A 15594-nucleotide genomic window follows, 5' to 3' on the forward strand; every position below is an offset into this window, starting at 1 on the left:
ATTTCCGTCAGTTCTCGTCAAAGAGCATCGAGTCTTTTATTCGCCGCCCGTCTGTTCATGGCGGCACAATTGATGGCTTGTTCGATCGGCCCGCATTACAACGGACATCGGATATCAACGACTCCAACGGTAAACGGGAGAGGCGAATAGATAGAAGTAAGAAGAAAAATGAATAAATAGACCCGATAATGAAAACGAAAGTGATTTTACCGTGAGTTACCCAAAAGCGTTAGTGGGTCCACACGATAGAAAGGGGAACTGAACGAAACGTAAATTAAATTATTAATATAGAACACTAGAATCTATTATTAATAAAATACTTTATTTATTTATTTATTATTATTATTAAATTAAATTAAATTACTCAAGTGATAATTCAGATATTATTAAAGTATGAATTTAATCAAATATCTAAATATTATAAAAGTTAATATTTTTGTTTAAGAATTCTATATTTTACAAGTAATTTAACCCATTCCATCCGTTGAGCAGGTGGAATACATGATAGATAATCAAAACGGATAACAGAATATCTTTACTCATTCCGTCTCTAAGCATTAATAACAATCAGAGATGAGTTTGATTGCTTAATCAATTTCAACCATTTAACACAACACTCCAGTGATCATATATCAAGGACCTGTGAGCTCTGATATACCTCAATACGCAAAGACAAGGCCAGGGGCTCTTAGCAAATGCAAACCAACAAGAAGACCCAGGAGCATCACAGGAATTAAGGTCCTCCTTTAAATCACCTTTGAGGGGGCGGCGGTGGTGGTGCACGAGCGCCGCCTGTTGCTTGATAAGGCCCTGTCCATGCTCCTCGAACACCTGGACCCCCACTTTCTCCATATGGACTCATTCCTTCTATTGAGACCTCACCCCCCATCTGAGCCCTCCTCCCATAAGCTTCTCCTGGATTAGAACCACTCATCTGAGCCTGAGATCTTCCATACGCTTCTGGTGGAACACCAGTCATTTGCACTGGAGGTCTTCCATAAACTTCTTCACTTGGTGGAACTTGAGGCCTCCCGTAGGCATCTACTGAAGCTCCATCATTCATATGAACCCGAGGTCTTCCATAAGCATCCGCATATCCACCTGGTCCACCACCCGTGGTAGCATGTGAACGTGCCGGATCTGGGCTACCATATGTGCTCCCATACTGGATGGCTGATAAAGACAACACAAAAGTACCAAGTTCAGAGCTTTGCACAAGGGAAAAAACCAACGTAGCAAAAAAGCGCCTCTAGTCAAGGAGGCAAATAAAAGATCGTTATTAGACTAGTAATTTTAAGTAAAGTGTAAGACGACAAAGCATATCACACCTAAATCCACCCCTGCTCTATTGATACTTTGGGTATATACACATACAATTTTTAAGTGTGTGTGTGTGTGTGCGCGCGCATGCACATGTGTGCGGGTGTTTTTGAGATAGAGAGAGAAACAGAGATGCACATGCAACTACATGAAAGTTCATATGAGGCATTATAATAGCATTCAACATGAGGCATACAGAATCAACACAAATAACACAGCTTCATCAAGTGATGCACTTTATGACAGGCCCACACTAAGTTGACATGATTGGGATCACCAATTCACAAGAAAAAATGTATGTTAAGAATCTCGTAAGAATAATTTGGAACATATAAAAACTCCTTCAAGTGGATTGATCACCCATCTTGTTTGCAGTCGACCATTTTCTGATGCATTCTTAGAGGTGATTTCTTAGAATACAAATAAGATGAGAGAGAAAAATACCATGTGCTCTCTTCTCAGCATTCAACACTTCAGCCCGTAGTTTCTCCACTTCTCTCGCCATTGATATTAAGTTCCTTTCCATCGCATGCATCTGCTCCACTTGCTCAATGTTCAAACCCTTTTCATACTCAAACTGAGCCCTATTACCAAAAGAAATCAAAACAAAACAAGAGTAACCACACCTGAAGCAGTTGGACAAAAGTGATATAGTCTTCATATTTTTAGGGGTGCACTAGGCCCATGCAGTATATCCACGGGTGATGACTGAGGGCACAAAGAAAGTTTAATATCACATCGGGCCACATATCGGATTTTATTCTTTAAACTGATAAAACAGATACCACACTTGAACTTAGCCAAAAGGCCAAAAAAGCTGCCATGAGAAAAGGTTTGGTCGCTATTTGAAAGTATTTGGTTCAGCAAAATTGCCAATTGAAGAAGAGAGTGCGAAGAAATAGGGTAATCAACAGAGACAAGTTATGCTGGGAAACCTGTGCCTACCGTAACCTCTGGTGTTCTTGTTTTAAACTGTCAAGCTCAGCATGCATTTCGGGCAAATTTTTCAGGTCAGCACGAGCTTTCTTTAGTTCCTGAGTAACCTTTTCAATTTCTGCATTCAGTTCCTGTCTGGCCTTCACTAGTGCCTTTGCCTCTAAATGAGCCTCTTGGAGATCTTTCTTCATACTCTCTCCAGCTCGAAGGTCAGCTTCCATTTTTGCAATATTTTCCAAGAGCCCTTTGATTTTAATATCACTTTCAGTATGGATGCCCCCCATGCGGATATGTACTCTCTGCATTTCTTGCTGGGTGCTAACAAGGTCCCGCCTAAGGGTCACATGAGTAGCAGCCAGTCTTTGGTTCTCTGTTGCAAGCTGCTCCATCTCAGTGGCCTGAATGGCCATTTTCTTCTCCAAAATGTCAACAGGAGGCAGTGGGTCCAAAGAGTGATGGTTGGGAGCTGGAACTGCGCCAGGATATGGAATGTGGCGCATCATTCCAGGAGACTGGATTGAGTGGCCCTCAAAAGGAATGTGCCCTCTCGTAGCCATGTCCCTTCGAGTCTACTTGGGCGCGTTGAATCTCTTGGGAAAAACTCAAACTATTACAAAAGAGAGATACAATCTGCAATATGTGGAAACAAGTTATGATGTTAAATACATTACGATAGAAAAGAGAGCACCTCTAAAGTTAAAAAGAAAGCTAGTGCAAACTGTATTCTTTTTCCTTTTCTTAATTTCCACAAGGAGCTGAGATAGGAGAAAACATCAACTTAATATGCAATGTCATATAATGATCAACAGCAACGCAAAGAAGCAAGAAACTTTTTACTCTTAACTTAAAAGTAGCAAAACCATTGACGTAAACAAATGCTGTTGGTAATTGATAAAACAAACAAGTTGATCGTGATTTCAGTCCACTCCAACAAAACAATGATTTTGGTCAGACGTCCTACTTGTTTACTATAAAACTAAGAATAGCAGTACACCAACTTCCACAGGGAAGTCCTAGCATGATGAAAAAAAAATTATATAGAACCTTACACTAGTATGACTACCTGTCCAGGAAAAAAAAAAAGACAGAATACGCCAGCTACAAGCCCACTATTGGTGGGTAGAAAGTCACACCTTTGTGGCTGTACGAATGTTCCATGCTTCGTGTTAATTTTCTGAGAGTGACAAAAGGTGTAAAGCTCTAGTAGCAAGCTGCAAAGAGTAACCTATCAAAAAAATCATTATTTTCATTTCAACTAATCTAATAATGAAGAACACTAAAAAAAAAAAAATTACAAACTAAACTATTACAGGTAATGCAAAAGTCACTCATAGGTTTGAAATGAAAATATTACACACAAGAATGATCAGCTATAAATTTCTTGAAGAAACAACATATTACCCACCAAAATGCTAGTACATAAACTTTACTTGGCAGAAATAATCTATAAAGTCAAAATCAAAGAGAACTAAATAGTGCCAAAATTGAGAAAATATACGAAACAATTAATTTACCGATATAGCACCACCAATGATATTGCAATGTCTGTCTAAGTGGCAGAAAAAATTACATGTCTAGAACGGGAGAGCCGGAGAAGATTGGAAAGTCTGATTTCCCTTTCGGGAAGTAGAACAAAGAAAAAGAGAAGAAATAAGAGAGAAATATCCAGCAAAAGAATCAGTCTAACCTGAGTAGCTCCAATCTTAATATGTTGATCCACCAGCCGGGAAGTCTAAACCGGTTTAGCGTTTCAAGAGAAAAACCATAAGAGGAGAAGAAGATTGGAAGCCGAGTGACCGGGACCCGGGAGAAGAGAAGAAGGGAGAGTGTGGAGTCAGAAGAAAGTAAACGGGTAGGGTTGGGGGGAGAGTAGGAGAAAGGAGAGAGTGGATTTAGAAGGAAGGGTTGGCAGAGAGAAAAGCAGCGGAAGAAGTCCGCAACCGCAAGGGTTCGAGGAGAGAATTTCGTAATGAAAGACTTGTTAAGTTGAGAAGCGCGTGAGAAAGCTGACAGGGATGCGCGAGTCGTCGTTTAACTTATGAGAAATTGCATTTAATTTGCTTAGACTTAAATCTCTGTTCTTTTCAGAGTTAATTATTGCATTGTATATGTGGTTACTATTATTATTATTTTTAACACTTCTAATGGAAATGATGTTCACTGGGGCCTTCTTGCTTTTATTGTTCGAGCTTTTCAAATCAACTGAAGAGGAGCCAAAGTCACTGTCTGATCTCTTCCTTTGTCATTGCGAAGAAAAAACAGAAGAAGATTTTGTTCGTTCAAACTGCTGCCAATACTTGTACCACTAAAACCAACTGTAAACGCTGACTTGAGAAACAAAAAGAAACTCAAGGGGGGGCATCACAAACACGGCAAATTGCGGATTCATAAAAAAAATCAAAAGCTACTTGATGGTGATCACAATATTCAACAATTAAGATTACATGACTGTCGACGGAACCAGCACCCAGTAGCAGGCTCCATGTGGTCGCTGAAAGCAGAAATGTCACTTGCCACTTAACCCAACTTTAACTAGAGGTCCCTTCCACCACCTCCACACAGAATTTCTTACGAATAATACAAGTTACTGGACATATATTCTCCATCATTTATGCCTCTTTTTTGATTCCTTATCTTTCTTTTTCAATTTTTTATCCTTCTTTTTCTTATGATGTGTCTTCTCCTTCTTCGATCTGCGCCTGTCCTTGGACCTCTCTTTGTCATTCCTTCCATCACAAGTCACAAAACATTCAGTCCCTCGATTGTCAGAGCTGAGAAAAGAAGGCTTCTCCGGGCCAAGAACACGCTGCTCCCACTCTTCACCAACTCTTACGTCAGAATTATGTTTTTCACTTGAATCTAATGAAGAAGATGGCATGAGATATGGGCCTGCTTCATCCATCCTTGATCCTACAGTACCTCGACCTCGTTTTCTCCTGGAACAAGAACAATATAATTCTCAATTTACTCCCAAAAGCTTTAAGACTTAAATAAGAATAAGAGAGGAACTGAAATGCAACCTTGAATGCAAAAATTCTTCAACCTCATCATCTCTCAAACTGCCATCTTCATTCAAGTAACAATCTTCATTTCCGCGCTTACCAGGAAGACAAGAAGCTGCATTCCTGTCCACTTCCATGTATCTAGAACTTCTTTCTGAGGATCCAACATGGTGCCTATCGTTTTCAACTCTACCTTTATCTTTTGATCTATGTATTTGATTCTCATCTAGTTCCAGCTCCTTCTGCCGGACCCGCCACATCTCATTGACTTCTACAGCTCGATTAGCTAAAAGCATAACCAACTCTCAAAATCAGTAAGCGCTTGGAGAGAGGCGCCTCTATTAGCTAAGGAGTCAGCCAACAGGTTGGCTGACCAGTATATATGAGTCCAAGTACGACAGAGAGAAGATACAACGTCCATAATTGAGTGATAAGTAATCCATAATTGATGGTTCAGCAGCAGAGGAGCATCACCGAATCACATTCTGAAAATGAAAGAAAGGACTTATTGCAAGTAAAGTTCACGAATTACAGTACCAACCTTGTTGCACCCCTAGCACAGTTGCAGTAAGAAAACGTGAATTTGGACGACATCTTACAGCTGGCTTCCGAAGGTAAACATCGACACCTTCTTTTTCTGCTTGCAGTCGCAATCTTGTCGCCTCCTGCATAAGTAATGCAGCAATGCGGTTCTCTGTTTCCAGATCCATTTTACCTTTTCACGAAGTGACAAGCCTGGGCATAACTTAAAGTAGTAAGCGTACCAGAAATGTAAACAAGCAAAAAGGAAGATTTTCAATTAACTGCATTGTAGTTAGAACTGTAATCATTAGGGTCTAGTACGCCATTTTTCAATTATCAACTATGATATCTTTCTTAAATACATCTTTATCAAAACAAAAAACAAAAAAAAAACTATGATATCTTTCAATTTTCTTTTCATTTCTAAATGCAAACAAAAGATATATATCAATTTATGGGAGCCCCCATTAGCAAAAGAAATGCTATACATGGCATTGATCTCCAACCTCTCAATCGCGCCCCATAGTTCTTCAAAACATTTTGCCATGACTTTTCCATGCCAAATTGTTTGAACAAGTACAACTTAAAATGAAAAATGTTCAAAAGACCCCAACATTTGTACTACTGAAATGATAGTATCAAGATCTCTCTGTATTCTACAAGAAAGCAACATCATCATCTGAATTCAAGCTCTGACTAGCAGAAATAAAAAACTTAGGCCAGAACATAAATTGCTTGTACATGTGTGGTTCAATGAAGGAAGCTCATCACATAGAATGTAAATTTCAATTCCTTGGATAGCTTTGACAGGAACTACAAAGTTAGCAAACTCTTGAAGAAGCTGAGGTCAATGATGAATTCATGAAAACAAATCCAAATTGAAGAGCAAAATAGGAAGACAAATACTATCTATCAGGGAAACTCAGATTTGGGAAGACAAATGAAAATGGGAGCAGAGAATAAACAAATAAGAATATATACCAAATGCTTTTACAAATTTCTAAGCTAAAAACAGAGAACCAGATAGCCATGCACCAAAACAAAAATGAAAACTAAAAAATAATGCCTCGACAATGGAGAAAGTTAGTGAAACAAAGACAACTTAGCTGTGATTAAAAAACCTAGTTGACCCCAAGATAAGGGAATAACCTGCTTACTGGAGAAAAAAATGAAGCTATAGAACCTAAAAAATCAGTTAAGTGAGACCCAGGGTGCTGAAGCTATGAAATTAAGTGATACTCGCCAGCAACAGAATCCAGAATAAGTAATCGAAAAAAAGGCAAATCAAGAGCTCCACCAAAAATGAGAATCCATAAATGTTCTATTTCAAACACGGAGAGGATAAGTGAAATGAAGACGAGAAGAGCCCAAGTAACTTGTTATGCCAAAAATTTTACACAACATCTCTATGGACAAAAACATGTTGTTCTAGTAATGATAGGAGAAATTTCTTTGTCAGCTCGTTGAGAATCATTTAACCAAAAGCAGCAGTGGATGATAAGTGGGACCATAAAGTAGTCATGTGCAGGCCAAGATTAATGTGTTCAAACAAGAGTAACAAAATTCAAAAGAAAGAGTGGGAGCACAAGGGAGAGGGAGAGAGAGGAAGAGGAGGTGGTTGCAAAAACAAGTCTTCACCAGTTCTGCAATGATGGCAGGCTGGATGGGGAGACAAGGGCAAATTAGAAGTTGAATAATGTCAAGGACTTGTCAGAACGGGATGCCTATAACACTGAGAGTGCAGGTGCAGGATCAAACCTCAAGAATACTGGAATCTTGAGACAATAGCAATCTTAGCAATCTCAGATAAAACAGAAAAAAATAACAATAAATAATTTTTGGCACCCAAAGAATTTCAGAGAGCATTCTCAACAACCAAAAACAGTGAAACCACGAAACAATCAGAAGCCTTTCACCTGCTAATAAAAGAAGATTCATGAAACTCTATTGGCAAAACTAGAATGGGATCTAGCACCCCAAATTTGAGGTATCCTACACATGGTAGGACACGCAAAATAAAATAAAACACAGAAGCTCTTTTAAAATCCTAATGTTTTACAACCCAAATCAAATTGTGCTTGACAGGTCATCCAATGTGAAAGACTCGTCAAGAGGTCTGATCAGAGTTCACAATTGAAAATCTTCCCTCTCGCCTCCACTATGCAGCAAAGGTTTCGCATGTTTGAGAGGAAAACCACCATGCAGCCAGTACTCAGCATGAGATGGCAGTGAATAAATAAACAAGACAACTAGGATTTTGACTTCAGAGAGTGAGTACACATCACCACTGTTCCCATGGAACGTCTTAGCTTCAAAAAAAGGTTTCACATTGACTTATAACGAGGGCTGTGTGGGAGAATAAATAAACTAGACAACTAAGATTCCGACTTCAGAGAGTGAGTGAGGGAGTGGGCCACAGAGAATGATCTGGGAAGGCAAGAATCATGTTTTCATCTTAGCTTCAAGAAAGGTCTCACATTGACTTATAACAAGGGCTGTGTTTGCCAGCGTAGAAAGTGGAGAAAAAAGAAAAGAAAAAGAAAGGAAAAGAAAGAGGAAAGAAAAGAACTGGTGTTTCTTTTACCTTGTTTGAATGCATAAGGAAGATGAGAGAGAAAATGAAAAAGAAACATAGTTTTTTTTATTTGGATGCACATGAAAAATGAAAAAGCAAAGGAAAAACTACTAATATTTTAAATTTTAAAAAATTCAAAATTAAGACAATCAAAAGATTCTCAGTTATAAATTCATTATAAATAAAACATGCACTCCCATGAATTCGAAATTAGTAGTTGAGACCCTAATTTTCTCTCTTTCCAACTATATAAAATCCTAAATTTATTCCAAATTCAAAGTAATAGAAAGAATTAATTATTTTTTAAAAGTAAATTTTCTAAAATAATTTTTAAAAGTTCTACTAACAAAAATTAGGGTTGCAAGTGTTTCCCTAAAGCTGCCAAAAAATCTTGCAAATGCGTCAATTCCCATGTGAAGTTGCTCTTGACAATCCATATCTTTTCAGCTGGTAAACCACACCATTGGTACTCTACTACCGTTATCACTTACCTTAAGATTGTTTTGCCAACAAAATTCTATAATAACATACTACTACATGACATTCAGGAGATACCACACAAGCAACTCCATAAATTGCAGCACTTTTTTTTTGTATTCCTCACTTCTTTACTATTCATCTATAAGGAAATCATAATTAAAAAAACAAAGAGAATCCAGCTATGCATAACTAAAACACCTAATTGTACATAACTGAGCTTGTAACATCTTACCATCTCATTAAAGAGCAGCAAGAAAAAATTTCAAGAGAGAGGTAAAAAGTAATTCGGAACCAAAGTGAGGAAAAAACCATGTCAATGGAGCTAAACTCTTCCTCAGCTCTTTAAATCATCTTCAAGAATCGAATATCTGAACACACTAAGATATCCAAGTCTACTCCAAATAACACGTTTTTGTGAACGTACCATAGCAACAAGTCCAAACGTGGTAGTTACAAGAGCAGCAGAATAAAAAAGGTCCATTCGGAACAAATAAGAAGATGAGAGTGGCAGAAAAGGGCACAATAGAGTTCATGAAGTGATCTCTCAACACTCCCTTCACAAACCCAGATAGACAAATTTCGTAACAGATGAGGGCTCTAAGCTTCACAGACAGTGTGTTGTCACTGAACGTTATAACCATCAGTAGGACTCTCTTCACCTGATAAAGCTAAAGCATTGAAAACAATCAAGAAGTCCAAACAAAGAAAGATGAAAAAATTAAGTAGATGCTGAATCCATAGAACTTCATTAGTTTCCACAAATAGTGGTTTGTTAGTGGTAACTATCATACTATCCAAAAGCTATACACATTATAGTTTAGACAACTTAAAACATTGTACCAATATTGCAGGTGAACAAACAGTTCAGCCTCCATTCTTCCCACCACAATAGCCATACACAGATGATAAAGCAATCACAAAACTCGAGTTAAAATCAAAAGGCATGTGTCAAAACAGGAATGGTTATTATTCTATTTGTGAAATATAAAAACAATTATGTGCAAACAAGAAGTTTACAATCCGAACTGTCAAGAGCCAGAAAAGTGAGAGATATCATAATGAAGATTATAGATATCAAATAGAGATGGTTACAGCACCATTTTTTTATTTGAAAATAATGGATATAACTAGAAAAGGTTTACAATTTGAATTTAATGAACTGAAAAACTGGGACATCAGAATGAAGATTACACCTTATTAAAACAGAGGATGGAAAAGCATATAAAAAGCACGACACGGAAAGATATTAATAGAGATTTTCTATTAATATGAATTAATTAATCTGATAATAAAATTAATGTAGTAACCTAATAACTCTCAAGGTAATCGTCATCTTAGTTATCCTCTGCTAAAAATGGATTGAAAGATTAAAAAACCTCATAACAGTTGTCAATAAGTGATCAAACCTAACAGAAGACAACAGAGTCAACTTGAAAACTGTAGTAAGAGCAGAAAACAACAAAAAATAAGCAGTAACAACTTTACAAAAAATACTGAAAGTAGAGAAAACATGAGAGCAGACTGTTTTTAAAGATTGTTTAGTATAAAGATTGGTTTTATTAAGTTTTCAAAGTTTATTGGTTGCATAAATGGTTTAAGGTAATGTCAAAGACGTAGGGATTGCATGTATATTTTTTAAATAGGTAATATCTCTACATGATAGGATCTAGAAATTAAAAGATAAGAGTTACAATATAAAAAGAAATACTCTTGAGAATTGAAAAGGTAGGGATATCAAGTAAAAAAACAGGATACTATTAACAAAAGACTCTGAAAACAAAATCAAAACATCTCCAATGAGTATATATATATAAATAAATAAATATGCTCCGACTCCATATAACTGGTGAAAGGCCATAAATATAAACAACAACAGAAAAAGAAAAATTAGAAAAAGTGCCCTTCACTACAAATCTGATTCCAAATAAATCAAATAACAAAGGCAAAACGGCCATTAGACATTGTCTGTAACGAATTTAGAGATAATTAAATAAAATTTTGCCAAAAAAATTTGTTACTAAGTAAGTGGAATTGAAATTCATAGCTGAATGCATATAAATGGGAGATGAAAAATGGTAATTAGACACTATTTTCAATGGAGTTAGGTAATCGATGATGTACGAGTATTAAATTCTGATTGAACATACTCCCATGCACTCATAGGTGGGTTATCGTCATGTACCTGCTTCAAATCTGTTAGGGTTCAAATCAACAACAATAATTCTTGAAGCCCCAGCAATCCTTGCTCCCTCAGCAGCCTAAAATCTGGCAAGGATGCTTCAATAAGTCAGAAAATGAAAAAGATAAAAAGGCATGAAACTCTAAATAACAGTAAGCCCATCATGACGTGAAAAATGAACTATAACAAATTGAAGAAAAGTGGGAGGCATACTGCAAGACCCACTGCTCCCAATCCAAAATACAGCAACAGCAGAACCTTCAGGGCTTTGGCAACATTCAACGGGGCACAAGGCTTATGAGACAACCAAATTGATTAAAAATTTAGTTTTAGAAAAGAAAGCTACAAAACCACGAAATTGAGCGCGATAAAGCGAAAAGCAGACGAGTTTTGAATCCAGTCATGATTCGCGCATATATCCATCTGTCATGTTTCAAAATAGAGGACACGCCATGCTTGACGTTTCGGAAAGAATACGAGAGGGGGGATTATGCGAAAGAATGCGACCAATGCGTCTCGAGGTCAGGAAAAAAACAGAGAAATAGAGAGCAAGAAGAAAAAGAGAGACGATTGGGAAAAAAAGAGAGGTGATTCGCATGGAATTACAGAGTGTGAGAGAGAGACATACCTGTTGAAGATGGTTCGGCGAGGGAGGGAGCGAGGGATCAAGCTGAGAATCTTTCTAGGGCTTCAACGCAGGTAGGGCAGGGTTTGAGAGAAAGGGAAAGCCCGATAAATTTTTCACACCGGAATCTTTTGATTATCAAAAGGAAATTACCAACTTCTCTCGTATTCTCTGCTGCGTTCGATTCTCTCCTTCGGAACAAAGGAAGACCAGGTTTTTTATCCGGCAAGTACATTCTGGCTTTGGGTCTCATTACTCAGTAAAAGCCCATAAATCCCCGTGCTTACACGGAACCATAAACCCCATTTCCTGGGGCAAACCAGTATTACCCAATGTGTTGCCATCCGGGACTTGACACACCTCGAGTCTGGTCTGAGTTCACCCGAGTCTCCATATAACTGAAAAATTTCATGTAATAAAAGACATGTCATCAGCTACTGTAGTCGACCCTGGACCACATCTGGTTGTAGTTTGATTGCAATTAGCCATTGGATCCAAGCAAAGATCGGCAAGGCCCATGGACTCTGTCCATTTAGCCCAGTCTCTTCCAATGGCTGACCAGCGCCAGCTGTAGCTGATTGATTTCAGGTTGGCGCCCGCCTCTGGGTAGTTGCTCCGACTGAAGCTCTCCACGGAAAAAAATTTACCTCGGAAGAAGATGACTTTCACATGAAGAAGACACGAGGAAATGGTACGGACGATGGAATGGGCCACCAGGCCGAGCCATCTCGGAGGTGTCCCTCGAAAACTTGTCTTTATGGCCGTCGGCGCCTTTGCCCGCGTCGCGTCGTCTCTTCTCAACTCCACTTCGGTTCACAATTCGGAAACCCTAATCCGTCTTGTTCGAGATCGGCCCAAGGGAAAGCCTCTCATCACCGTCAGCAATCACATGTCGACGTGAGTCCCTTTCCACGTTCTATCTAATCACTGGTTTGATCTGAGCTGCAACTGCATTGAACCGTTTGCTGCTTGCAAGCCAAAATGCCCTACGCACCTTGCGTTTTTCCCATGTTAGAATGCAAAGTTCAGTACTTCAGAATCTCATCACCTGCTTCAGGTGATGGTAAGTCCTGAGCCACCTGGAATTTCGCACAGACTGTTCAAATTTTTTTCTAGGACCAGTTTCTGGTTGTGCGTCGTCTATCTTCTTTATTTATTTATTTATTTATTTATTTTGATTTTTTGTTTGATATTTCTAAACCTGGGAATAAAACATCTGATGGATGAACTTAACGTTCAAATCGATTCTTTTTCTACGAATAGCATGTCAGTGACAGTTGTTCCTAAGGTACTGACCCAATTTAGTTCATTGTAAACTTTCTCCAGTGTCACCGGGACACTTGTTGATGAAACTTACTTGACTATTACCAGCTGGATTGATGCTACGCTTCAATTCTTCAGAAAGTACACTAAATTATCTAAATTCGGCTAAAGAAAATGTGCTCTAATTTATTCCTTTGTCCATTTAAACATGAGTGCATGTCTTTCATGGTACTTGTCTATGGTTCTTTGGCAAAAGACAGGACAGGGAAAACGTTATGGTAGTTTGTTGCTGCAGCTGAATCTCTTATCTCTATTTTAAAAGAAGAGGCCATTGTGCAGGATAGGCCGGTTGTCATTGGTGACTTGCTTGAGCATATTTGTCTTCAATGTGTCAGTGACGAGTATATGTATATTGTAGATATTGAGTTTGGTCTTTGTTTGACATCTATTTTATCAATGAATTGTAGGTGCCTGCTGGCATTTACTTTGTTGTCTGTTTGGCACCCATTTGCAGGTTTTTCCATTATAAGAATCACACTATTGGATCAATTTTCATTTCATGGATCAGATTTTTTATTATATCTCACTTAGTTTGGATCGCTTGCAACAGCTTAGATGACCCGCTAATGTGGTCTTTCAAGGGTTTCCCAGCAACAGACGCAAAGCTTGCTAGATGGGTACTTGCTGCAGAGGACATATGCTTCAAAAATGCAGTTTTATCATATTTCTTTAGAGTTGGTAATGACATTTATTTAAATTCAAGGGGTTTTATAGCAAATGATGCAAATTGGAAGTTCCTGAGCACTAGGAAATCAAGCCCCACGTCACTTATGGATGTCGCGTACAACAATACTTCAACGGGACAAAACTATAAACTTTTGCAAATTCATCTTTTTTCAATTTCTTGAATATAAAGTCAAAGAATACTGTGTCCCTCCCCTCTCCCATCCCAAAACTAAAAGGGAGAATATGTAAGGGTTTTTCAGTGATGGTTGAACTTGTAGATATCAAAACTGAAATTTATAGCATAATGCTGCTTAAGTTCTTTGGTTTGCATTGCGTAATCTTTGTATTTCAATTTAACTTCTCATTGAACAAGCACTACTGAAATCAGGGCCGTGAGTTCTAAGAGACTAAACTGCACAGGGAAATGCATACCCATAACCAGGGGAGCAGGAATTTATCAGGAACACATGAATGAAGCTTTGGATTGTTTGAGCAAAGGCTATTGGGTACCTTCAATATATCTTCAATCTATATACTTTTGAACTTTCCTGCTATTTTATATTTATATGCTTTTAAAAAGTTATTTTCTGAAGTTTCCTCTTATATTTGGACAAGCAGTTACACACATTTCCAGAAGGAAAAGTGTGCCAAGGGAATGGCCCTATAAGAAGGCTGAAATGGGGAACTGCCAGTCTCATTGCACGGGCATCCGTTACACCAATAGTTTTGCCGATTGTTCATAGTGGATTTGAAAAGGTGTATACTAACTCTTGTTTCTGCCTTTTGCTTACTGTTTTTCATTATTGTTTTTCCCTTCAAGGCATACTAATGAGGACAAGAATTAGAGAAAGTGCAAACATTTTAGGTGTACAATCTGGAAAAGATTGTAAAGAAAGAAAGCTTTTCAACATGTAGACTATCCTTTTCCTTCAGACGAAGAAATTGGCTATTAATAAGAAGGGTATTCAGTTTTCAAGTGTTTGGTTGTCATGAGACTATCAAAATGCAGTTGCAACATATGCATCATGTTCTTAAGAAAACCCAGGCTACTACATATAATGATATTATTCTATATTAAACGTTTCCTTCAGTTTTACGTCCCCTAAGTTCTTGAACCTGTTTACTAATAACTCTTTTATCCTGTTAACATCAAGTTTCTCAGAATTTTGGATCAAATAGCCTGCAAGCAACATAGTAGGAGGACATGTTAATCTCATAAAAAAATTTGCAGTGGCTCTGAAGTCTTCTGGTTTAAGACTTAAGGTTGAATTGTATCTTTTCTTTTCCTCTCCTGCCATCAATTCACAGGTGATGCCAGAGAAATCATTTTTGGGTAGAAGGCCACCGTTTCCTCTGTGTAAGAAGGAGATCAGAATCATTGTTGGGGAACCAATAGAATTTGACCTCCCCAGGTTGAAGGAGGCAGCTAAGTCCGTGTCTGCAGAATCAACTTCTCCAAGTCTTGGATGGCCTACTTGCCCTCACGGTCTCAATGAGGCAGCACAAAGACACCTCTACTCCAACATCTCTCATCGAATTTGGATCGCCATGGAGGGTCTGCGAAGTTTTGGTACTAGCCTCATGAAAGTGAAGGGTACAATTAATTGATGTTTATTTTTAAAGTTAGCGAGCATATCTTATAGACATTAAATTACATTTCTGCTTCAAAAGAACCTTCTGAGAGTCGGATTAAAAAACTATTTGTAGTCTGTCACTAGGATTAAGAAGCTTTAAATAAGAAAACGGGTTTTTTTTTATTGTTCTAAGAAGAAATCACTGGAAAATTATTTTAAGAAGCATTAAAGTAGTTCTTTATCAGTCACATTCTGTTTGTTACTTTGTTTTTTATTATTCATAAAATCCCCTTATCAATAAAAAAAAAAAAAAATCTAATTGATCTTCTTCCTCACCGCCTCCTCTCTCATTTCCGATAGCTTTTGCACCGAATCATGACGACTTCAACTCT

The 15594-nt window shown here is 37.9% G+C and overlaps 3 protein-coding genes across 10 annotated transcripts; 1 reads left to right on the plus strand and 2 right to left on the minus strand.

Moving 5' to 3' along the window:
- Positions 1 to 507: 507 nt before the first annotated feature.
- Positions 508 to 4187, minus strand: LOC137950018 (protein FLX-like 4). Of its 4 annotated transcripts, none has more exons than XM_068796353.1 (5): positions 3944 to 4187; positions 3390 to 3467; positions 2266 to 2886; positions 1765 to 1904; positions 508 to 1173 (listed from the first exon to the last, which is right to left on the minus strand). In XM_068796353.1, exons 3-5 carry the CDS (start codon positions 2811 to 2813, stop codon positions 752 to 754), a joined length of 1110 nt encoding a protein of 369 aa, XP_068652454.1. In that variant the 5' UTR covers positions 2814 to 2886; positions 3390 to 3467; positions 3944 to 4187; the 3' UTR covers positions 508 to 751. The 4 variants fall into 4 exon arrangements, with proteins under 4 accessions (XP_068652454.1, XP_068652453.1, XP_068652455.1 ...); XM_068796352.1 differs by having other exon boundaries at positions 3390 to 3481; XM_068796354.1 differs by lacking the exon at positions 3390 to 3467.
- A 453-nt stretch (positions 4188 to 4640) lies between these two features.
- Positions 4641 to 11796, minus strand: LOC137950418 (uncharacterized). 3 transcript variants are annotated; one of them, XM_068796869.1, is made up of 5 exons: positions 11643 to 11796; positions 11018 to 11100; positions 5800 to 5993; positions 5277 to 5544; positions 4641 to 5192 (listed from the first exon to the last, which is right to left on the minus strand). In XM_068796869.1, exons 3-5 carry the CDS (start codon positions 5966 to 5968, stop codon positions 4862 to 4864), a joined length of 768 nt encoding a protein of 255 aa, XP_068652970.1. In that variant the 5' UTR covers positions 5969 to 5993; positions 11018 to 11100; positions 11643 to 11796; the 3' UTR covers positions 4641 to 4861. The 3 variants fall into 3 exon arrangements, with proteins under 3 accessions (XP_068652970.1, XP_068652971.1, XP_068652972.1); XM_068796870.1 differs by having other exon boundaries at positions 10983 to 11100; XM_068796871.1 differs by lacking the exon at positions 11643 to 11796 and adding an exon at positions 11228 to 11329.
- A 433-nt stretch (positions 11797 to 12229) lies between these two features.
- LOC137950135 (N-acylphosphatidylethanolamine synthase) lies at positions 12230 to 15450 on the plus strand. Of its 3 annotated transcripts, XM_068796514.1 has the most exons (6): positions 12231 to 12536; positions 13370 to 13416; positions 13513 to 13640; positions 14049 to 14134; positions 14247 to 14384; positions 14937 to 15450. In XM_068796514.1, exons 1-6 carry the CDS (start codon positions 12309 to 12311, stop codon positions 15234 to 15236), a joined length of 927 nt encoding a protein of 308 aa, XP_068652615.1. In that variant the 5' UTR covers positions 12231 to 12308; the 3' UTR covers positions 15237 to 15450. The 3 variants fall into 3 exon arrangements, with proteins under 3 accessions (XP_068652616.1, XP_068652615.1, XP_068652618.1); XM_068796515.1 differs by lacking the exon at positions 13370 to 13416 and having other exon boundaries at positions 12230 to 12536; XM_068796517.1 differs by lacking the exons at positions 12231 to 12536; positions 13370 to 13416 and adding an exon at positions 12592 to 12702.
- Positions 15451 to 15594: the final 144 nt, after the last annotated feature.

The sequence above is a fragment of the Aristolochia californica genome, unplaced genomic scaffold (assembly GCF_029961685.1).
Source record: "Aristolochia californica isolate CCGP_79_NKW_82.1479 unplaced genomic scaffold, dmAriCali1.0.hap1 SCAF_14, whole genome shotgun sequence".
NCBI lineage: Eukaryota > Viridiplantae > Streptophyta > Magnoliopsida > Piperales > Aristolochiaceae > Aristolochia > Aristolochia californica.

What these genes read in the sequence shown, in the direction of transcription:
- LOC137950018 (XM_068796354.1), bottom strand. Translation starts at nt 2,813, where the DNA reads ATGGCTACGAGAGGGCACATTCCTTTTGAGGGCCACTCAATCCAGTCT. An exon ending in CAAGAACACCAGAGGTTACG is followed by an intron (nt 1,905 to 2,265) that starts GTAGGCACAGGT and finishes TTTTGGTAATAG; the next exon opens with GGCTCAGTTTGAGTATGAAA. An exon ending in TGCTGAGAAGAGAGCACATG is followed by an intron (nt 1,174 to 1,764) that starts GTATTTTTCTCT and finishes TGTCTTTATCAG; the next exon opens with CCATCCAGTATGGGAGCACA.
- LOC137950418 (XM_068796869.1), bottom strand. Translation starts at nt 5,968, where the DNA reads ATGGATCTGGAAACAGAGAACCGCATTGCTGCATTACTTATGCAGGAG. An exon ending in TGTGCTAGGGGTGCAACAAG is followed by an intron (nt 5,545 to 5,799) that starts GTTGGTACTGTA and finishes TTATGCTTTTAG; the next exon opens with CTAATCGAGCTGTAGAAGTC. An exon ending in GAAGAATTTTTGCATTCAAG is followed by an intron (nt 5,193 to 5,276) that starts GTTGCATTTCAG and finishes TTCTTGTTCCAG; the next exon opens with GAGAAAACGAGGTCGAGGTA.
- LOC137950135 (XM_068796514.1), top strand. Translation starts at nt 12,309, where the DNA reads ATGAAGAAGACACGAGGAAATGGTACGGACGATGGAATGGGCCACCAG. An exon ending in ATCATATTTCTTTAGAGTTG is followed by an intron (nt 13,641 to 14,048) that starts GTAATGACATTT and finishes TAAACTGCACAG; the next exon opens with GGAAATGCATACCCATAACC. An exon ending in GTTTGAGCAAAGGCTATTGG is followed by an intron (nt 14,135 to 14,246) that starts GTACCTTCAATA and finishes TTGGACAAGCAG; the next exon opens with TTACACACATTTCCAGAAGG.